The sequence below is a fragment of the Pelodiscus sinensis genome, chromosome 14 (assembly GCF_052426305.1).
Source record: "Pelodiscus sinensis isolate ZL-2025 chromosome 14, ASM5242630v1, whole genome shotgun sequence".
NCBI lineage: Eukaryota > Metazoa > Chordata > Testudines > Trionychidae > Pelodiscus > Pelodiscus sinensis.
Genome location: NC_143065.1, coordinates 46,193,857 through 46,216,461, shown reverse-complemented (window position 1 = coordinate 46,216,461; position 22,605 = coordinate 46,193,857). Strand labels below are relative to the sequence as shown.

General features: G+C 42.9%; 1 protein-coding gene across 1 annotated transcript; it reads left to right on the top strand.

Annotated features, from left to right (window-relative positions):
- The first annotated feature begins 483 nt into the window (after nt 1-483).
- On the top strand, nt 484-20,586 carry WDR76 (WD repeat domain 76). Its single transcript, XM_075896784.2, has 13 exons — nt 484-640; nt 1,307-1,720; nt 4,052-4,144; nt 6,082-6,137; nt 7,309-7,435; nt 8,701-8,796; nt 9,614-9,657; nt 9,733-9,886; nt 12,239-12,394; nt 16,239-16,456; nt 17,150-17,302; nt 18,712-18,765; nt 20,245-20,586. Exons 1-13 carry the CDS (start codon nt 593-595, stop codon nt 20,501-20,503), a joined length of 1,872 nt encoding a protein of 623 aa, XP_075752899.2. The 5' UTR covers nt 484-592; the 3' UTR covers nt 20,504-20,586.
- The last annotated feature ends 2,019 nt before the right edge of the window (nt 20,587-22,605 follow it).

Here is a 22,605-nt window from a genome sequence, read left to right as displayed (position 1 = left end):
GGGGGGAGAGGGGGTGTTGAGATTAGGGGTTGCCAGGTGTCCGGTATTGACCCGGACAGGCCGGTATTTTTGCCTCCTGTCTGGTAAAAAAATTCCGAAAGTACCCAACACCTAAAATGTCTGGTGTTTTCTGATCCTCTCCCCTGCCAGGAAGCGAAACTACCAAACACCTGGCAACCCTACAACACTCAGCCCCGCCCCTGCCGCCCCCAAAGGCTTGTCTTAAAGGGGCCATGCTGCTTTATTTTTAATTCATTTTTTTTTTTTGCTTAATAATTCTCGGGGGGGGGGGGGGGGCCTTTTTTTTGCTCAACTTTGGCCTCCCCCTTTTTTTTCCTCAACAGACTCCCCCTCCTGTGCGCTGCAGTATGACCGGTTAACCCGGCTGGGGGGGTCCCGGGCGGGGCCCAGTCCTGGGAGCGCCCGGACCCGCCCAGGCTCGAGCGAGCAGCCCTCGGGCCACGTGCGGCCCCGCTGCTGGGGGCGGGGCGGGGCATCCGAGCGGCCCCGCCCCCTGAGGGGAGCGGCCCCGCCCCCTTGCCTCAGCGGGAAGCGAGGCCCCGCCCCGCCGCTCTCCCGCGCTGCCGAGGCGATGCCGCGCGCCGGGGCCGAGGAGCCGTTGGCCCGGCAGCGGGAGCAGGTGGGTGCCCGGGCCGGCCGCGCGCGGGGGGGGGGGGGGGAACTCTGGGCCCCGCCCCCCGGACCCCCTCGGGCCAAGTTCCCCCCCCCCCCTTGTCCGGGCTCCTGCTGTGAGGGGGGGGGCAGAGCCCGCCGGGCGCGGGCCGGATGCGGGCTCGCGAGCGCGGCGCCGGGCGGTGGGGGGGGGCGCGCGCGCGCGCCAGGTGTGAGGGCCCCGCCCCGGGGGCAAGGAGCGCGCGCCGCGTCTGGCGTCCCCAGCAGCCGCGCTCCTGGTCCCGGCGCCGCGCGGGCTCTGCCCCCTGCCGGGCTGCCTACGCGTCTCCCCTGCAGAGCAGCTGGCGCCCCGCCGAGCCCGGCCAGCGCCGCTGGCGCCCCGCATGCTCCTTGGGTTTAAAGAGCGGTCCCCGACACGGCGCCACCGGGGCCCGCCCGAGCCATTCGTGTGTCCCCGGGAGCCCCCCCCAGGTGCCCGGAAACCCCAAAGGTTGTGAGCCCTGGTTCAAAGCTACAGACTAACAGTCACCCCACTTCTAGAAACCTGCCCTGGGCGCTGCTCTTAAAATGTTCCCGGGGCTGGTTATGTGCAGTCAGCTGATTGGAGACCAGTTACAGGAGCGGCCTTCTAGCAGAGTGTTCCTTTGGTTTTTTTCCCACTTCATTTGTGTAGGAGCGTACACCTAAAGAAAACCCCAGCATGAGCTATGTATCAGACAAAGCTGAAAAAAGAGCAGTTTTTGGAAAACAAGTGAAAGTTCTTCTCACCCCCTTATTCACGGAAGGAGAGAAATGCAACAAACGTCTGCCCCAGAAACGCTTACTGGAAAAGTTTTCTAGTAATGAGGGCTCTTCAGAAAGAGAACCGAAAGTCAAAAAATCCTGTGATGATCTCACAAGTCTGCAAATAAGAGATGAATCCTACAAGGCTTCTTCCAGTCCACAAGAAGTAATCCCCGATACGTCTTCACTTCCTAATCAGAGTAGCATGGTGTCATCCACAAACACCTCAGTTATGGTTGATCGTGATTCAGAAACCAATGGGGACACAGACCATGAAGGAAGCAATTTGGATACCTCTTATCTGGTAAGAAGTCAAACACTGACTATTTTAGTGACTATGTACTTTTTCACACCTGCCAAGGGAGATGAGAAGCAAAAGGGGCAACTTCCCTGGTGCCTGGCAAATCAAAAAGGCTTGGGGTAGGCATGGCATGCTGGGAGAGACACTGAGGCTGTCTGAGGGAAGCTAGTCCCAGCCCCGCCTCTTCTGCCTGAGGCTCCACCCATTCCAGGGGTGTAGAGGGGACCAGAGAGTCTTTTGGCCCCACTGTCCTCTTAACTTTTTCAATATATTCTTAGCCTAGCCCTCCATTTATCCTATTTGGCATTTTTCACATTTTGAAATTTTCACATTTTGAAACTTCAAGAACTGATGACCTTATATATAAGGAACTGTTTGCTCCCTAGAAAACATCAGAGAATAAAATTCTGCTGTTTTTAAGGAAATGCAGTGATTTACTTCATTTTTTTAAGATAGAAAAATAAGATCATGTTTTTTCATAGTTATTCAAGACGAATTATTCATTTTTACATTGCCCTCTGGATTAGATTTTTGGCTTACCAATATATATAGTTTTGTTTTTATTGGTTGTAGGTAAATATTACTGTTTACTTAGCATAATTAATGTTAAAATACTTGGTAACATATGAGAAGAATGGGCCTGAAGTTCCCCACCCCTGATTTAAAGAGTCTAGTAAAGACTTGCAAAATTAAACGCTGAAGTCAATCACGTCAACCACTGTACTCCTTACTTGAGGAGTAAGGGAAGTTAAGGGGAGTGTTTCTCCTGTTGACCTCCCTCTGTGTGGTGCCAGGAAATCGATGCAATTTATATAGCTGGAGTTCCATATTTTGCATCGATTTTTCTCCTCAAGAGTAGTCCTACCCTTAGATTGCAAGCTCTTTCCAGCTAATTCTGCCTTTTGTTCTGTAGTTGTAGAGGGCTGAGCACAATGGGTTCCTAGTCCATGACGAGGGCTCCTAAGTGCATTGGAAATCCAAATAATGGTTTTCAGAATGTACCATGTTTCCCTTATTTTGTAAGGTGACAAGAAATAGCACACAGCTTATTCCATTTACAGCCAGTATTTGGCTTATGAGTATATCTGAATAATTCCACTCTTATGAAAAAGTTAGTTACCTTTAGTTCTGAAAAGGAGTCAATTAATTTTTCTCTTCACAATAGTGAAGACAGCTATTATAAGACAGTCTAACACTGGTATTTTTGTACACTCTTCAGTGTATATAATTGCCTCGTGTTGTATGTTTTCGTTTCTTGTTTATCAGTGTAATATTAATTTGATTATTGAATAATTTTAACATCCATAAAGAACTTTGATACAATCTTTAAAACTCCCTAAGTGTGTGTCTGAGCTGTATGTATAAAACACTCCTATTCTGATACAAAATCATCTTGGCTTCTGTTGCTACATGAAATTAATAAAGGTTTTCTGAAGTTAGTGTACTGACTAGCTCCCTCACATTTTTCTTTAGCTCTTCAAAGTTCAGCAGGTGTGCTTTTAAGAAATGTAATTCCTTAAATATCAGTCTTTGGGGCTAGTGTTGTTTTATTCTTTCCTGTGACTGTATATCTTTATGGGGGGCAGAGAGAATGCTTCTGCAGTACAGTAAAATGAGGACTCTACAGCTTCTTTTTGTATTAAGGGCAAAATGCAAATTGCTAGTGACTGACCACGCTAATTGAACTCTGTTAAAGTACTACGGGTTGGACCTCCTTGGTCCAGCACCTTTGGGACCTGACCTATTCTGAATGAGGGAATTTGCTGGATCAGGGGAGCTCCCCTGCCACCGGCCTCACAGGACACTGCCCCTTCCTCTGGTTGGCTCTGCTCCAGCCCTGCTGGGACAGGGGTTGGGCTCGGCTCTGGCCCTGTTTGGGGCTTTCCGGTGATGGAGCTCCCCAGCTGCCATGGCCCTATTTGTCCTGCCTGGCTGGGGCTTCCCGGGGATAGGGCTCTGTGGCTGCCCCCACCGGGGTCTGGGTACTAGAGTTGTCTGATCCAGCAACATCTGTGATCCTGCTGGACCAGGGAGCCCCAGATTTAGGAGATTCAACCTGTACTGTCTAGTGAGTGTGATGTTTTGTTCTTATTCCTCCCAATTCATATTTTTACACTTGTTTGGAAATGGAGAAATATCAAGTACTCCTTAAAGTAAAATTTATTATAAGAGATGCTTGGAACCTAAAATCTTGTCTCTTTATTTAAAGAAAAAGAGGCCATGTAACTTTATACAGAGAAGTATTGTCTCAACACTTCAGGCCTCTTAATGCACTCTGTGTACTGTCTTAAATGTTTGTGTACTGTCTTTATTACTGTTGTTTGTTTGGTGCAGGATGGATCTTCACAGCTGTCAGCCTATGAAAGAAAAAGACTGAAGAACATTATGGAAAATGCTAATTTCTTTGCTTCTCTAAAGCTGCTTGAGGTTTGTATTATGTCTGCCTAGAATAAGACCAAAATAATCATTCTAAATGTAATAGAAATTACCATACCAAAACTCACCCATAGTTCATTTAGTTATTAAATATGTCTCTAACAGTGTCCTACACCAGACACTTAAAAAAAACGCATAAAAATTTCATAACACAGCTGACTTGCAATGATATATCAGTGATCAGATTATGCTTTACACAGACTCTTTGATAGGACTTTAATTTGAATGGGATTTCATTCATTAATATTTATAAAGTACTCAAGTGCAGTCTATGCATTGGAAGAAGTAATCCAAACAAGTTAAGATTGTGACATTTTTAATGTTATCGACAGACACAGATACTCTTTTTCTCCTTTCCATATTCCTTTTCCTGTGTACTGTTCTGTTATTTCTCATAGGTCCACTCTTTGGCATTAAGAAGTAACTTTCTTCCTTGGAAGTCCACTCTTTTGCTCACTCAGAGCTGGCTCTGAGTCCCAGGTGCAGAAGCACAGAGTGATTAGAGAAAATCCCTCTAGTTGTTTCTGAGGAGCTAGCATGAGACGTGTTTAACCTCCCCAATTTCATCTGGCACATTGGACACCTACCTGTGCACACAAACTGCTCTAGAGTTCTGTATGTCTAAGGAAACGAAACAGTGAACAAGCATTCAGCTCTCTTCCAAATTGTTCTTTATCTTTGCATTTGTATGTTAATTCAAGTCCTCTACTGATGATAATTTTTGTGAGTAAAACTGCTGATAGTATAGCGCTTATATCTACCAATCTTCTTTTGAGTCTTACACTAGATGTGCAACTGATGAGTATATTTTATAAACAGTTGGCTAGATCTCTTCTAGTCCTATGGATTCTGTGAAGAGACAGACACATCTCATGTTATCGAGACTATTTCTGAAAGGCGTTTCTCTAACCTGCTCTTAAAAATCTCCAGCGATGGAGATTCTGTAGTGTCCCTAGGCAGCTTACTCCATTGTTTAACCATCCTGACAGGAGGTTTTTCCTAATGTCTAATCTAAACCTCCCTTGCTGCAATTTAAGCCCATTGCTTCCATCCTATCCTTAGAGGTCAAGAAAAACAATTCTCTCCCCTCATCCCCTGCTTGTAACAACCTTTTAGGTACTTGAAAATGGTTATCATGTTCCCTCTGTCTTTTCTAGACTAAACAAACCCAGTTCTTTCAGTCTTCCTTCATAGGTCATGTTTATAGACCTTTAATCACTTTTATTGCTCTTCTCTGGACTTTTTGCCAATTTGTCCACATCTTTCCTGAAATGTGGCCCTCAGAACGGGACACAATAGTTCAGTTGCGTCCTAATCAGCACAAAGTAGAGAGGAAGAAGTAGTTCTTGTGTGTTACAGCACTCTTGCTAATGCATCCTAGAATGATGTTTGCTTTTTTTGCAACTGTGTCACACTGTTGACTCATATTTAGCTTGTGGTCCACTATGAGCCCAAATCCCTTTCTGCAGTACTCACTTTTGGATAATCATTTCTCATTTTGTGTGTATGAACAGAAATCAGTTGCCAAATCATTTTCTCTGGTGTTTCTTGTTTAGGATTTTGTTTTCCTTAGCACTGCAAGATGAATACAGCCATAGAATACCAAGATAGATAGTATTCTGTTCTTGTGTGTCACAAGATGCCCCAGAATTCAGTTAATTTGTTTTTATTTTATTTTTTTTGCTAGGGAGTAACAACTTGCAAATACAAAGACAGAAACAACACAGTTCAAGTTGCAGGTTTACTCTTTAGTTTGTAGAATTGGAAGTTAGGCAGATATGACTGGTAAACTGAATAAGTCAGATAATTGAGAGAGAATGAACACAGAAAACCTCATAATCATTAGTTTTCATAACTGTATTTCACAAAACCATTAAACACTTGTTCATCTGATTATTTTTCTTATATTTCTACATTTTTCTTTCAAGTCAGCTTCAAGACTTCGTGAAATAGCAACCAAAAGACAATCTCATGGAATCAAAAGGTAAAATAACCATATCTGAGAAACACACCAACATTTTTGCTACTTTTACTTTAGTATATGTACATGCAGCACATTTAAATTCAGATCTAGACCACCAATTACCTTAAACTATCCATGTAACTTCTCCATTGGTAAATTTTCACTTAGTGTATTTCTGTACTTCATCTTTTAAAAAAAATAGTAGTATGACTGTCTTTCCGGTGAAAATAGCATGAAAGTAATAATTATTTTTTCAGTGAGATTTCAAGAGCATCTTGTCCTTGTCGAGTCATAGAAATGTAAGGCTGGAAGGGATCTTGAAGTCATTTAGTGTGATATCCAACCTGATGGCTAAGAAGGAAAAAATCAGCCTGATAATGGAAAGAAGGGAAACGGACTGGAGAGGAAAAAAATAAAAAAAAAGGATAAAGGGGAACATTAGGAATAGCTATAATTAAGCAAAAACAGGAAAACAAGCTACAGTGTGGAGGAATAAGAAGAAAATAAAATACAGTATGAAAGGTGATATAAAAGAAGATTATGATGTAGAATGGAAGCCTGAAAGACCGATTCAGTTTGTATATTTCAGCAACTGTTGGGTTAATAAAGTAAAGGTACGTGTGTTTTCAGGGTGTATTCAGGCATTTCTGAAAGAGGTGAGAGTTAAGCTTGCACGGGCAACCTTATGTTTGCATTTCCTGATTTCAAAGTTTTGGGTTTTGTTCCATTCACTGTTCTGTGAGAAGATAACATAAAGCGAAGCAGCTTTAGCGCTATATTATCTTAATTGTTTGCCACGCAATAAATAGCTAGAATTGGGGAGAGAGGAGAACTTGGAGAGGGTAGATATAAATGAAAAGCAAGAGTGTAGTAAAGATAAACATTCCTAGACGATGTCAACTAAAGACATGCTGGGGTGAAGTAAATTATTTTGTAAACAAACAGCTGTCAGGGTTGGCCTATGTATATTTGGTTCTGCTTTAGCACAGGAGCATGAACTACACATCCTCTTAAAGGTCTTATCCATCTCTACGTTTCTATGATTCTCTGAGCAAAAATGCATTTCTAGCACGAATCAAAGCGAGTGGTGTTTTTAATCGGGGTCAGAGTTCCAGAAATAAAGATCCAAACCTGTTTTGGATTCCTTTACCCTAGGAACACCTTGCTCATTTGAGTATTTCCATTCCTCTAGAGTTAAACCCAAAAAGACAGAATGTGAGACAGTGCGTCGAAGATCTATGCGCTTGCAAAAAGTAGATCCGTCAGGAGTTCCGTTGCCAGAAATTCCAGCACAGCCAGAACCAGAAACTGATGAATATGTAAGATGCTGAAGGAGAGAGAACAATACAGTGCATATTTGTCAGCTTTATAAAATTGTTTTAGATTTTTATTTAAATATACTAATTTTAATGAATCTGAATGATTTTGACTGTGATAGTGATCCCTAATTGCTAAATAAGTTTTACTCAATAATGTGGAGATACTTGAAGTTTTTTATGCAGTGAGTTGTATGATTCAGAGTCTTTCACCCTTGGTCATGTTGAGTAGTACTTTGTTCCATGAAATGCCCCATTGGCTTTTGAGGCACTTTCTCAAGAGCAATAGGAGAATATGGCCCTGTGAAAGTGATCTAGGGTTGTGCAGAAACAAAGTAAATTCTGTTCAAAATAATCTCAATAGAGCGTGCTCAGAGAAGTTCAGTGGAAAGGTAAATCAGGTGGCAGAAGTGCAGTGTGCAATAGTTAGTTCTATGTTCTGTGGCTTAAGTTGAAGAAATAATCCTTTGTCACCTGACTGCATAATATTGTTGGATGTAATGTATGCTCAGTAATTCATTGATTTGGAGCATTGTCAGCATTAATTCAAGGATTTTTGTTCTCTTTAATGTTTTCAGCATATCTTGAAACTAAAGTTTTGTTAATTTATTTTTTCCCGACTCATGTACTACCTTATTTGAGGAAGTTATATAGCAACATGTAAAATTATATTCCTATATGAGTCGATCATTTAGATTTTCTGTATTACTGCAGAGTGTCAAGTATCAGAGGGGAGCCGTGTTAGTCTGTATCTGCAAAAGCGACGAGGAGTCCTGTGGCACCTTATAGACTGAAGTGTAGGAGCATAAGCTTTCGTGGGCAAAGACCCACTTCGTCAGATGTGACGAAGTGGGTCTTTGCCCACGAAAGCTTATGCTCCTACACTTCAGTTAGTCTATAAGGTGCCACAGGACTCCTTGTCGCTTTTGTATTACTGCAGAAACAATGCTGAACTTCTGCAATGTAGTTGCTGAAGACAATGCTCAGAGTTGGGGGGGAAAGGAAAGGGTATAGGAGGCCACCTGTTCTCTCTCGCATTTTACTACTTCCTGCCCTTGACTCCTAGGATAAGATATTTTGATATGAATTTCTCTTTATACAATTTTCTCTCAATTTAATATCTTGAAAGGACAGATTTATGGCAGCTATAATTGCTAGCTAGCTCCCTTTCATTCACTAGCTTATTCATTGTTGTAGTTAGTTGAACTGGTTGGGAAGCTGTAAAAGATGCAAAGGGATGATTAACATAGTTTCTGCCCTTTAAATAGCGTCAGTTGCCACCTGGACCTCTTCCAATGGTAACTGCAAATCAGAGCAAGGAATTAACGGACACGTTTCTGGACACATGGACACAGATAAGTCAGGTATTGCCCATCATTCACTAATGTTTTGAGCATTTAGATTAGGGATGTTAGCATGTACTTGTTTACATAATTAACCTATAAACCTGGGCTCATCGGTTAATTCTAACAGTTATGTGCAGCCCCCCCCCCTTGCTGCCTCTGATACAGCTCCTGTATCAGAGGCAGCAAGGGGGGGCAGAGGCTGGAGCTGGTGCTGGGGGGCTTTTAAGCCAGCTCCCTGCTCATGGCAGCTCCCGCAGAGCCACTTGCTCTCCCCTGCCTTAAAAGTCGGCTCCTCGTGATCATCAGCTCCTTCGGAACCACCTGTCCTCCTCCTCCTCCTCCTTTCCTCCACACACTGCTGCCTCTGATACAGAACCTGTAGCGCGGGGGTGGGGGGAGGGGTGGTGGGTGGAAGGGCTGGTGGAGCCAATACACACGGGAAGCTAGCTCCCTGCACGTACCAGCTCCTGTGGAGCTGCCTGCCTCCCGGGCTTCTGCCTCTCTCATCAGGCAGCAGCGATGGTGGTGGGGAGGCAGGAGCTTAAAAGCCAGTGCCCCATGAGCACCAACTGTTTAACATTGTTTCTGCCCTTTAAATAGCTTCAGTTACCACCTGAACCTCTTCCAATGGTACCTGCAAATCAGAGCAAGGAATTAATGGACGCCGCTGCTCCCCACGCGTGTAAACGTGTAACCTAAAACATTTCAGCAGTTACACATTTACAAAAATAAATGTTTAACATCCGTAACTTAGACTGAGCCTATAATAATTGTATGCATGTAAATTTGTGCCCAACTTTAACTTGTACTTTTGTTTTTCTGTCTTATAATGCAGATAAAACCTACTGATACTGAAAAACATCTATGTAACATAGAAAGGTAATCTATAAACAAATTATTTGTCGGTTTTTACTTTGGGGGGAGAATATCTAACAGTTTAATGATGTTGCCTAGATACAAAGCCAGTCTGAGTCGTATGATCCTGAGTGAAGATGCTGTTACAAAAGTTGTCAAAAATAGAATATATTCTGTGGCCATCCATCCTTCTGAAAGCAGAACCTTGGTGGCAGCGGGAGACAAGTCTGGACAGATTGGTCTTTGGGATTTGGTAAGTTGTGATATATCTCTTTGAAGTTACTGGTTTTAATGGGAGGAGAGGGTTGTGCTTAGGATTCCTCTGTTGGGAACCTTATGGGGGTGGAGCTATGTAATGAATGATGTTAGCAAATGTGTTTAATAGATGTTCGCCAGAAGTGAGACTCCAGTGCGAAGGGGGTAAAATGGGAGACCATACGATTTTGTGTGTTGTGGGGGAAGGCAATACAGTTTCAATGTGCCTGAAATTGTGATGATGGCAGTGAGGGAATCCTATCATCCCAACTAGTATAAAATTGTTATGCCGTCACACACTGTTATGCATTTGTCTATGCTACACTGTCTCTCATCAACAGAAGCTGGCCCTCCCTGACACCCATGTCAGCTGTCTCACGTGCATTCACAATGAAGCTGCTGTTATACTGTTATGTGCCAGCTCTCTTGGAATGTCTACTGTAGTTTCCTGCTTTTCCAATGCATTACATTCCCGCTTCTTGGTCTTATCTTTAAGACCCTTTGCAGTTTTGCCTTTTACTACTACTTTGTAAATAAATATACACATACACACATTCTGTTGCATCACCATCCTCTCTATTGTGCCATAGATGCTCACCTTCAGTGCCCATTTCTCTCTTCTGCGGCTGCTTGCTCTTTCTTTCGTGCTGTTCCTTATACGTGAAACCACCCTCCCTGACTTAGTGTGTGAAGCTACTGCCTTTCATTTCTTTACCCTCCTCAAGACCCATTTCTGCCTTGATGCCTCCAAGCCATCCGTCAACTACTGTGAGCTAGATTGACACTCAAAGGTAACTGAATAATGCCAGCTAGGTATAGGGTTAAAAAGACTCATCATTCAGAACCATCAAGTTGTGCCAGCCATTGTCACTACACGATGAGGGGAAGCATGATCCAGTAGTTCTAGCGCCAGATGTCCCAGGTCCAGTTCTATGCTTTGCCATAGACATACCCTTTGTGAGTCTGGGGAATGCATGCATGGTGAAATACTGCTTCCATTGAAGTCAGTGGCAAAACCCCCTTTTTTTTCAGAGGGGCTGAGACTTTACCCATTAGTCTCTCTGTGCCTCAGTTCCCCACCTATAGAATGGCAATAATAGTACTTCTGTACCTGACGGGGATGTAAAAATATTACAGATTCTGATGTCATCATGTACTATAGTCATGAAAGAGCCACCAGATCATGGATCTCTTAGGTGCCTATTTTCATTACACTTGTCCTTTCCTGTATCGTTTGTTACAATTGTGTCTTAAATTCTAACAGCAAAGTCTACATCTTTATATGCTTGTATAGCACCTTGCACAAGGTGCTTATGGTCTTGATTGGTGCCTTTGGACATTGCTGTAACACACACAAAAACTTGGAATAATTTGTAAAACCTTCTAAAAATGATCAAATGTAACTTTTCTCTGTATCTGGATTTTTGTGACTAATATTCAGTATCCTTCAAGGCTAGGACAAGTTTAGTTTGCAGTATGGTTTGGCTATTGGGACAAAACTTTCAAATTGCAGTATAAGGATAGTTAAGCACTGGGAAAAGTTACTTAATGAGGTTGTAGAATCCACATTCTTGGAGGCTTTTAAGAACAGGTTAGACAGATTTATCAGAGATCATCTAGGCTAAATCAGTCTGTTTGCTGAAGGGAGCTCAGTTTTGGGACAAAGAATAACATCCATAGAAGGAAGATTAGTTCCAAAACCAAAAAAGAAGAATTTGACACTATTTTACATGTTGATTGGATGCTGTGGTGGTATCAGCATGATTAGCCGATAAGATGTAGAAAAGTTACCGTTTTGTTTCTAACTCCAAATTGAATGTAAATCAATTGTAGCATTGAAAACAATCCGATGATGTAGAACAGCAGATGTACGTTACAGCAGAAGTTGCAGCCCCTCCTCTCTAGGAGGTTTTGTAATCATGAAATATCTGTAGCACATGTAGCTAAACCACTTGTACAGTGATGGAGAGGAGGAGGAGAAAGAAAGCACGGGCCTGTCAGTAGTATGTTGAACTGCAAATTGTGAGCCAAATCATTCAGTGTGCCCTCAGGCAGAAATCCTTAACGTCAGTGGTAATTTAGCATTGGCAGGGACTCCAAAGATTTGACTCAAAGCCTAAAATAGGGCTAAATTTGCCATTTGGGCTGCTGGAAGCAAACTTGTTCTATTAGTTTATCCAACAAATGGATTTGCTGGTGCATGCAATCATTCCGAAAAGATTAGGAAAAAGTAAATCCGTATGAGTTGTGATACAGAATTGAGACAAAGAACTTGAAAGAGCAGTACATACTGTACAAATAGAAATGAGATAGTTAACATTGTGTGTGCTGAATCTTTTTTTATTTTCAGAACTCAAAATCTGAAGATGGAATTTATGTCTTTATACCACATAGTCAGCCAGTGAGCTGCATGTATTTTTCTCCATGTAATCCTGCTCATCTGCTGTCTCTGAGCCATGATGGAACAGTACGATGTGGGGATGTTACCAGAGCTGTCTTTGAAGAGGTGAATGTTTATGCACTTCCATTATGCATAAGTCTCCTTATGAATCTATCCATAGAGATATAGCTATAAAGTATATTCAGCCCCTCTTGTGCAGAGGTACTACAGCTTTGAGATGCGTTCTCAGGGTGGCAGAATGAGGAAGCCCTCCATAGAGTGATCTCGAGGATGCACCAAATAATGTGGAATAAGGCGCCATGGAGAAGGGAGACTTTGATTTCAAACCGGGGCAGGGAGAGGTTGCTAAGTCTTTTTAGACATGTCTGTCTAGAAGAAGGCAACTCTGATCTCAGACCTGCACTCCCTCCCTCCAGTGTGCATGTCGCAATTCCTGTGGCTGTGTACAATGGTTGGTTTGCGAGAGTAAGGTTGGAACTCAAGCCAGCCTCACTTAAATCATTTCATATGTGAAAGTAGATCTCTTGATGCTAAAGATTTCGGAGAAAAGGAGAATGTAGAGAGCAGCATCAGGATCTCTGTGATTTTCATTGACCTGACCAAGGTGTTTGATACAGTCATCAGAAAGCGTTCAGGAAGGTACTTGGGCGAATCAGTTGTCTTGAAAAATTGATCAATATAGTTTGGCCCTTTCATGAGGGTATGCTGGGTCGCATCTATACATCAGCACCTTTTCAAGTATCAGATGGTACAAAGCAAGGATGTGTCCTTGCTCCTCTCCTTTTTAGCATCTGCTTTTCAATTTTGCTGTTAGTTGCTTTCAAGGATTGCGCATTGGGCACACCTATTCTGTTCCGAACTGATGGTGGCATTTTCAACCTCCAAAGACTTCAGGCTTGCACCAAAGTGGTCACTTCCACTGACTGTGACCTGCTGTGTGCTGATGTCTGTGCATTGTTGGCTCATTCAGTTGAGGATGCGCAGGAGCTCTTTTTGATCATTTTACTACTTCTGCTCACGGTTTTGGACTCTCTGTGAGACTCAGGAAGACAGAGGCTATGTCTCAGCCTGTTCGGAAAGAGCCCAGTACTCCAGGGATCATTGCTGCTGATACTGTCCTTAAGGCTCTTGATAAATTGCATGCCTTAAAAGCATAAACACTGATGGCGATGATCTGCATGACTAGCCAAAGCCAGTGCAGTCTTCAGAAGATTGACCAAACACTCATACGAAGGTAACAGTTATCAGGCAGTTGTCCTGAATATCCTGCTGTATGGCTCGGAGTCATGGACCACCTATCGCTTGCTGTGTTTTGAAACTCAGCTCCATACGCACTGCCTAAGGAAGATTGCCCATGCCAATTGATGGGACATCATTCCTAACAAGAAGGTCTTAAAGTGTCTGGTGTCCTGGGCATGGAAGCAATGCTTGCAAACAGTTTTGCTGGATTGGTCATGTTATGAGGATGGATGATATAGGGATACTGAAGATGATCTTCTACAGCCAGATTCTTCCTGGAAAGCACTCTATTGGGGACCAGTATACGTGTTAAAGGATATCATAAAGGCCAATGTGAAGTCATGCAGCATATCTCCTGGTGACCTGGAAATTGTAGATCACGACAGATTGTTCTGGTGGCAAACTGTTGTACAAGTTCTCAAATGCTTCAAGAGTTAGTGTATCCAGAGGTTACAAGAGAAGTGTAGGATCAGAAAAGAATGTACAACACCCACAGATGGCGGATTTTTGTGACATCTGTAATCGGATTTGCCAGTCAAGGATTGGCTTAGTTGCTCACCAACAGCATCATAGAAGATGAGATCCGTCGAGCGACGACTCCGTCTGTACATACATATTCAACCACTTAATACCACAAATGACTTGTTAGCTCCTCAGATTGCTGGGAAGTTTACCACTATCCCCTCATAAGGCTACATAAAGTAACCAAAGAAAACTTTTTCATAATACGGGGGAAATGGAAGCCTCTTGGCCAACTAGATATCTGGAAAACGTGCCTTTGTTTTGATTTGACTACAGTGTTTTAAGAGAACTTTCCTATAACTTGTCATGGACACCCTCTTTAACTTGTCCTCAGTGAAGAAACCTGTTTCTTGTTAAAATGAGTTTCATCTGCAGTCATGGGTCTCTTATTTAACCCAGTAAATGCTCTTCATTTTTTTAAAGTATATTTTAAAGCATCTGATTTAACAGTTTTTCTTTAGATGAGCTCTACAATTCTCAGTCATGGTGCAATGTAAAACCCCTGTTAGTTTAATTGTTCTTACCGTTTTTCCAGAAACAACTGCTTGGAGCTCCACAGAGGGGCCAAGTGGCACATACATTCTATCTTCGTGGCTCCTAGGAAGGGATTGGCAGTTCTGGTCTTGGCTTCTCATGGTCACGTAACTTCTACAAGTAGGGTCCTGCCGGTGGCCAGGTTCCCCTGGAGGGAGCAGTAATGAATAAGGCTGCGTATCTGTCATGGAGGTCACAGATTCCATGAATTTCTGTGATCTCAGTGACTTCTGCAGATGACTTCATGGCTGCCCAAGAGCTGCACTCGCCAGTGCTGGGCAGATTGTGTGTGAGAGGGGTTCAGGGCTGGGCTGGGGGGTGGCATTTACCATGGGAGGCTCCTAAGAAGTGGCTGGCATGTCCCTGCAACTCTTAGGCGCTGCCCCCATAGCTCCATTGGCTGTATTGCCAGGCAACGGGAGCTGCAGACCAGAGTTTGTGACTGGGGCAGCATGAGGAGCTCCCTGGCCTTTCCTCTCCCTAGGAGTTGCACAGACATGCCGGCAGCTTCTGGGCAGCTGTGCGGAGTCGGGTAAGAGATCCCAGGCCATGTGCCCTGGCCCGCTTCCTCCCTCAGCGGCAGTGGGGATCCTGGGCCAGCCCCCAGTTCCTGTGGCACGCTGGTCAGCTCTTCAAGAGCACCCTCAGCCTCCTGGCCCAAGGTTTAGTTAGGGGGTCTATAGTACAAGTTGTGGGTCAGGTCAGGGCTGTGAATTTTGGTTTACTGCCCTTGGCCTGTCCATGACTTCTCGTACTGAAAACACCTGTGACTAAAACAGAGCCTGAGTAAAGACATCTTAAATTACTGTTGCTCAAAGCACCATTGCCTGAATTATGGGTAATTGCCACTCTGACGGGAGATTGGCACGAGCGCAGGCTCCTGCTCATTCTGAGTGTGCTGCTCAAATGCCATGGAGCCTGATCCTGCTTGGCACACCTAGCAAGGGGCATCCTTGGGCTTGGGGTTAGGGTTGCCAGATGGGTTCTGAAAAAATACTGAACCAAAAAAAAAGGGTGGCCCCTTTAAGAAACGCTTCTGAGGCTTTTTGGCCCTAACAGGCTGCTGGCGGCCGCCCGCCATCATGCCTCCCTGTGCCGGGCTGGAGAGTTCCCCGTGGAACCCAGTAAGCACCCGGGATTTTCGCCTTCCGGCTGGATAAAAAACATAAAATACCAGACTGTCCGATGAAAATACCAGATGGTCCCGTGAAAATACCGGACACCTGGCAGCCCTACTTGGAGTGGGCACACAGCCTGTCCTACCCTCTTCAGTACCCACCTGAGATTTGCTTGCTAAGTCCGTCATCTGCTTGTGGAAATAGTGGGATGATAAGATCTTATGTTGGAGTCGATAAACAAAAGGGCCAAAGTATGTTTATTTGTCATACTTAGTCCAAAACAACCCTATTAGAGAGACTTTCTGTATTCCACCTGGTGGTGTGAAAAAGCTACTTAAATGGATCACTGTTGCTTTTTTTTAACTTGTGTTCCCAGTATAGTTCAGCGTGAAAGGACATAGCTGTAGTTAAAACAGATTCCATTCTATTGTACGCTTCAATTGCTGTGAAGTATCAGTATGGAAATAGTTGATTAGTCTGATTTTATTTTAACCAGTTACACATTGCCTTACATAAAAACCCTCTTCCTTCCTTAGGTGTACAGAAGTGAAGAAAACAGCTTATCTTCCTTTGACTTCTTGACAGACAATACATCCTCATTGGTGGTGGGACAGTGGGATGGTGATGTGGCCATTGTGGACAGACGGACACCAGGAACTTCTTCTGAACTTACTGCAAACGTTAATTCAAAGACTACAAGGACTGTCCATGTTCATCCTGTGAACAGACAATATTTCATTGCTGCAGGCGCAGTGTACGTACATTTAAAATGTATTTCAGGGATTTGTGTGCTTTGAGGTCTGTGCCACAGATTCACAGGAAGGTATTGGGAATCAGCTGTATATGGCATCTATTTGGGGAAAGAGATCATCCATTGATATTTATGACAGGGAAGTTTTTTCACATGAATATATGCAAGGTTTTTCTGATCATTTAGGAAAACATTCTACAAAAACTTAATATCTGATATAATCTGGCTTTCTCTAATACTTTTGTGTTGGGAGTTATAAAAGGATATTATGGGGGGGCACTTTGGCTTTGGGGAAAAAAGGGTTGAAAATACTAGAACACCCTCCTGCGGTTGCCATTTTCATGGATGGTGTCTCTTCAGAAATATTGAGTAGCATCTTTTTCAGGTGATCTTTGGGGAAATAAAGGCTTTTGGTGATTGCTTAGACAGCATGGACATTTGTAATTGTTGTTTGCCTTGTGAGTGGTTTAGGGCAGGATGTACTATTAACAGGTAGAATTTAAGGGCAATATTATTGTATGTAAAGTTTTTTTTTAATAAGATGCAGCTAGTGTTCTCTGTTCCCTCACTTGTGTGGAAGTGAGGGAAACGGAAAATTTAAATTTTAAAGATTATGCAACTGCTTCATAGTAGTTATGTAACTAGCTTACATTTCATAATAAAACTGTTATAAAATGGCTTTGTGCTCTCTTCCAGGAATGTTGGCGTGTATGATACACGGTACTTGAAACCTAATGGAAATAAGCCCATACTCTTTCTTAGCGGACACACAAAGAGTGTTGCTTCTGCATATTTCTCACCTATTACTGGCCACAGAGTGGTGACAACGTGTGCTGATGATAAGTTGAGGTAAGGGTGTGAGAAGTCCTTAGTTGCTTTTTCTTCACATTAAGTAGAATTTCTTGTAATATTTTGTAACATTTCTTTGTTTACATTTCTACCTTCGTTTATCTTTAGAATGTACAACTTTGACCATAAATAGAAACAGATAGGGCTAGCTTTTCCAAAAAACATGTTAATTAATCCATGTGTAGCTATTACAAATGCTGAGATCCTGAATTTGAATTTCCTGCAAAAAAGAGCTAATATTTTTATATGTTGCCTTGAGTTGAATAAAGCATAAGACATAATTAGGACTGAATTCATAGTGTGGATTGTATTTTTTTAAAAAGGGTCTCACTATTCATGCTGTCAATTTGTGATCATTATTTAAATAATCTTGCCATCTAAGCATCTGATTGCATCCACAAATAGGGTTACTTAAATGTTTAACTTAAATTATATCACAGAACAGTAGGCAGAAAATGAGAGGTCTTCTTAAAGCTAGGCTGAAAACTTAGGCCCTATATAAAATAGCATGTGTGTTTAAAAAAAAAAAAAATCTTTCAAGAACGTATGCATTAGTCATACCCTAAGAGAGGTGGGTGAGAGCACTGGGAAGAGAGGAAAGCACAGCAGGCCTCAAGTTGTAATAATGCACCAGCTTCAGCTTCTGGCCCTGTGCTACAGTGTTGTCCGTGGCAAAGGCTGTTGCCCCAAAATTGGACTTTTTAGTCACTTGTGATGCTGCAGCACAGCAGACCACAACTGAACTGTGTTAGTGCTTACTCGCTTTAGAACATGTCTGTTAATGGAATCAGGATTTTAATGCCTGTCCCTGAAATGGATTTTACAAGTGCAGAGCTTGTCGTTTTCCAAAACTTGTATTGTCTGATTACATTACTCTCTCTATGGGTACGTCTAGACTACATGCCTCTGTCACCAGAGGCATGTAGATTAGGCTACCAGACATAGGAAAATGAAGCGGCGATTTAAATAATCGCCTCTTCATTTAAATTTACATGGCTGCCGCACTGAGCCGACAAACAGCTGATCAGCTGTTTGTCGGCTCAGCGCGATAGTCTGGATGCGCGGGTGTCAACATCAAAGGTATTTGTCGACCATCCAGCTATGCCTCCTGGGGTGAGGTTTACCTGGGTGGTCGACAAATACCTTTGATGTCGACACCCGCGCGTCCAGACTATCGCGCTGAGTCGACAAACAGCTGATCAGCTGTTTGTCGGCTCAGCGCGGCAGCAATGTAAATTTAAATGAAGCTGCGATTATTTAAATTGCCGCTTCATTTTCCTATGTCTGGTAGCCTAATCTACATGCCTCTGGCGACAGAGGCATGTAGTCTAGACGTACCCTATATTGGTATTTTACAGGTACGTCTTGTTTATGTTGATGTAGATGATATGATTTGGTTTATTTTGCAGAGTCTATGACACCAGCTCTTTATCAGCTGCGATTCCTGTTGTCACTGCTATCAGGTAAGTTACATATTGCACTGCTAAGGATCTCCCCTTTTGTGGTTGCTTGGTGATGTGTAAAACTAGCATAACCAGTTGGTGGAGGGAGCCTCCAGGTGGCACAGAGCTGTCATAGTAGCTTGTACTGAGAAAAGGAGCCCTGTCTAGGGCTTACCTAAACCTAGTGATTCTTCAGCTGCTAGAAGAGCTGCTGGTGTCGTAGGCAGCTGCATTAGGGAGAGCAGCCCTAACGCTATTCTTTAGGCAAATGACCCAGAGTCAGGGTAGTCTATACTATAGTCCACTACAGGTGCCCAGCCACCCTGCTCCAGGCCCAGCTTGGATACAGCCCAAAGTTTAGTCCTCTAGATTTGTGAGGAGGCTTTTCATATTTTTCTGTGTAACTTGAAGTATTAAAACCTGTTTTGACCCTGTATTTTTAAGAAGTTTGTGTTTCAGGGTGTGGTATCATTGGTATTTTGTCTTTTAAAACATTATTTTGTAATTCTAAAAATATTTTGTGGGTGAACAGGATACTCAAATCAACACATTTTGGTAATAAAGGGCACTGCTTATAAATGGAGATATTTTTCTTTTTCTTATTCCCTTTCCTTCATCCCCCACTCCATCCAGTCCTACAGCATGCAGTTCCTTTCTGGGAATAAGAAAAGCCGGACTCCCTCCATCAAATCTGTCGTGGCCACCTCTGGGGTCACAGAGAGGTTGCTATTAGGCCTGACTGGCATGAAAAATTTAAATGTTGGATTTTTAAAATGGGCTTAATGGTGTATTCCTGGATTGGTATCCAAAGACAATCTCAGACCTTTTTTAACCTTTACAGTAATAGATGCTTATATGTCAGAGGATCACTTGCTACACTTTTCTTGCAGTAGGTTTAAAACAAACCAAAGGAAGTATTTCCACATAATGCACAGTCATCCTGTGGAACGCCTTGCCAGAGAATGTTGTGAAGGCCAAGACTATAACAGGGTTAAAAAATACATAAGTTCTTGGGAGACAGGTCCATCAGTGGACAGGAATGGTGTCCCTCGCCTCTATTTGCCAGAAGCTGGGAATGGGTGACGGAAACTCATTTGAGGATTACCTGTTCTGTTCATTTCCTTTGAGGTATCTGGCATTGGCTACTGTTGGCAGTTAGGACACTGGGCTAGATGGACCTTTGGTCTGACCCAGTCTGGCTGTTATGTTCTCGTCTTTAGTCCTCCTTTTTATCCTGTTACCATCCCTTTCTCTAGAAAGCCTGGTGAGAGGAAAGGGGTGAGTCCTATCACTAATGATCTGTTGGGGAGAAGTGTTGAATGGATCTGAAAAGTGCCATCTCTAAACTAGTTGAATGTGGTGATGACGAGAAGATGAGGTTGGATGTGTGGTCAATGGATGCTCTAAACAAGAGCACTTGAAATAGCAGAATTGAAATAGGCAGCTTACTGAATTCAGGGTTTGATTTTTTTTTCTTTTCTCTTTCATTTTTCTGAATAGACATAACAATAACACAGGCCGCTGGTTAACTAGGTTCAGAGCAGTGTGGGACCCTAAACAGGAAGACTGTTTTGTGGTTGGCAGCATGGCACGCCCACGGCAAATAGAAATCTTCCAGGCTACTGGTAAACTGTTGCACTCTTTTTATAATGAAGATTACCTCGGCTCGGTTTGTTCCATCAACGCTGTGCACCCTACAAAGAATATCCTAGTTGGTGGCAACTCCAGTGGCCGTCTCCATGTTTTTAAAGATTGCTGAAGTTTTTCCTACATAAAGTATGTTCAGTGTTGTGTGTTTCTCAGGTCAAAGATATACATTAAAAGGCTTTAACTTGCACATTATTTGGAAACATTCTGTATAGTCTTTCTTTTAAAAAAAAAAAAGTTATGAATATTAAATCTGTAGCAGTCAGGTGCTGGAGGTTCACCCTGGTGTAGAACAGGCAGCAGCAGAGGTTCCTGGCTATGCTGCGGAATCACTAACGAGCTGAAATCCCAGAGCTGCTGCTCTCATGCTGCGTCTCACGCCAGCACTGGGAGCAGAGGCAGTGCCAAATGGTGCTGGTGTTGGCAGCAGAAATACTAGCACACCGCCAGCCCTCTCCCTCAGACAGGAGGTGAACACCATCCCCAACGCACTCCTCGAAGGTCAGAAGTGGTCCCAGAGCACAAGTGGGGACCAGAGGCTGGACAAAGGCCAGTGGCATGTTAGAGACCTTCATCCCTTGGATTTTCAACAGGACAAGGTGAGAATCGAGGAACATGGACACCACCCAAGATATTGTAAGGTGGGTGTTTAACGTCTTTCAGATCATTGTGGGTGTTTAACGTCTTTCAGGTCATTGTGGCATGAGCGCCCCAAGTTAATGCTACTTTCTTCTTCAATAAAAGCTCTTTTTCATACAGACTCAGTGTTTGCGAGTGGGAAAGTGTTACCTCCCGGCAGTGCCCAGGCTGGAGGTTGCTTTTCTTGCATTACTGGGGGATGTTGAGCTGGTCCTGTCCTGTAAAAAGCAGGTGCCCTTAGATTCCAAACCTGTCCCCTGTCTCTGCCTACGCCACCTAGCAGATGGGCTACACTTGTACCTAATGCACTTGGAAACATTAAAGCTACAGTATGGTACAAAAAGGTCATTAAGCTTGCCTGCATTCAGACGGTCATTGCTCAACTCTGAGGCACTTCTGGTCTTCTTGGACAAGAGTCGGCTGAAATGAGATCACTTTAATGCACTTTTCATCTCACCACTCTGCTACATGATGACTACTGCCAAAAAATTGTACCACTCTCTGCCTTCAATTGCCAGCCTGGCTTGGCTTTCACTCTTGAAGATGGATCTGTGAGCTGTTGTCACTCCTGCTGTCTTCAAAATGTATTTGATATTCACACTCTGCATGTAAACGGTGTGTAATGAGTGTAATTGTGGTAAGTTAGCCATGGCTGGCACTGTGCTCAGCAGAGCAGGGAGAGGGATGGGAAGGTGGGAGGTGAGTCTGTCTTTCTGACGTGCTAGATTCATCTTGCTCTATGGTGTCAGTTTCATCGTGGGAGCAGGACTTGCTGAGAATGCACAACCTCTTGGGTACAGCGACATGTTTTGAAGGATGGCTTTTTAGAAAACAAGGTAAGTCAGTAAGGATGAAGGCACAATTGTTAAGCCATGCAAATACCTATAGCGATACAGAGAGAGAATGCACACATTAGGCTTACGGAGTTTGGAGAGTGGGTGTAATTTGGGAATTTCTCTGCTTAAAAAGCCAGAATCTGCATTGATTTTTTTTTTCTGATGGGAAGTTTGTGTAAGTTAAAGGGTGCAGAATTTGGACCATTATGTTTAAGGACTAATTTCTGAAGTTATTGATCAAATAAAACTGCTGTTGAAGCTGTAAAATATTATCACCAGTCAAATGAGTGATTTTTTTTAAAAAAATACATGCCAACTCTGGGTTTTCATGATACTTAAATATTTATTTAAATTTAAAAATACTTTTCATGGCACCAATGATTTTATGCTAACTACATATTGAATATGTAGAAAAAGGTACATTGTTTTGGAGGAAAAAATGTAACTTACAGTGTTTGGCACATGAAAGGTTAACTTCTATGAAAACTAAGAAATTCACATTTTCTGGTATTTTTACCCTCTACTGCTTAAAGATGCAGTACACTATTCTTTATTAAGAGTTTTGCTTCCTCTGATATAAGAACTATGGAAACGACTTTTTATACAAATGACAGATAAAACTAACAGCAAAACATGAAACATATCATGGCACAAACGGGAAAAAAAATAAGATTTAAAAAACTACTAATTAATTTTAGGATAAAATGCCAGGTAAAAGCTGCAAAAGGTTAAACAAAGG

Excerpts from the sequence above, each read along its gene's own strand:
- WDR76 (XM_075896784.2), top strand. The coding sequence starts at position 593 with ATGCCGCGCGCCGGGGCCGAGGAGCCGTTGGCCCGGCAGCGGGAGCAG. Across the intron at positions 7,436-8,700 it reads AACCAGAAACTGATGAATAT|CGTCAGTTGCCACCTGGACC; the intron begins GTAAGATGCTGA and ends CCCTTTAAATAG. Across the intron at positions 9,658-9,732 it reads CATCTATGTAACATAGAAAG|ATACAAAGCCAGTCTGAGTC; the intron begins GTAATCTATAAA and ends GATGTTGCCTAG.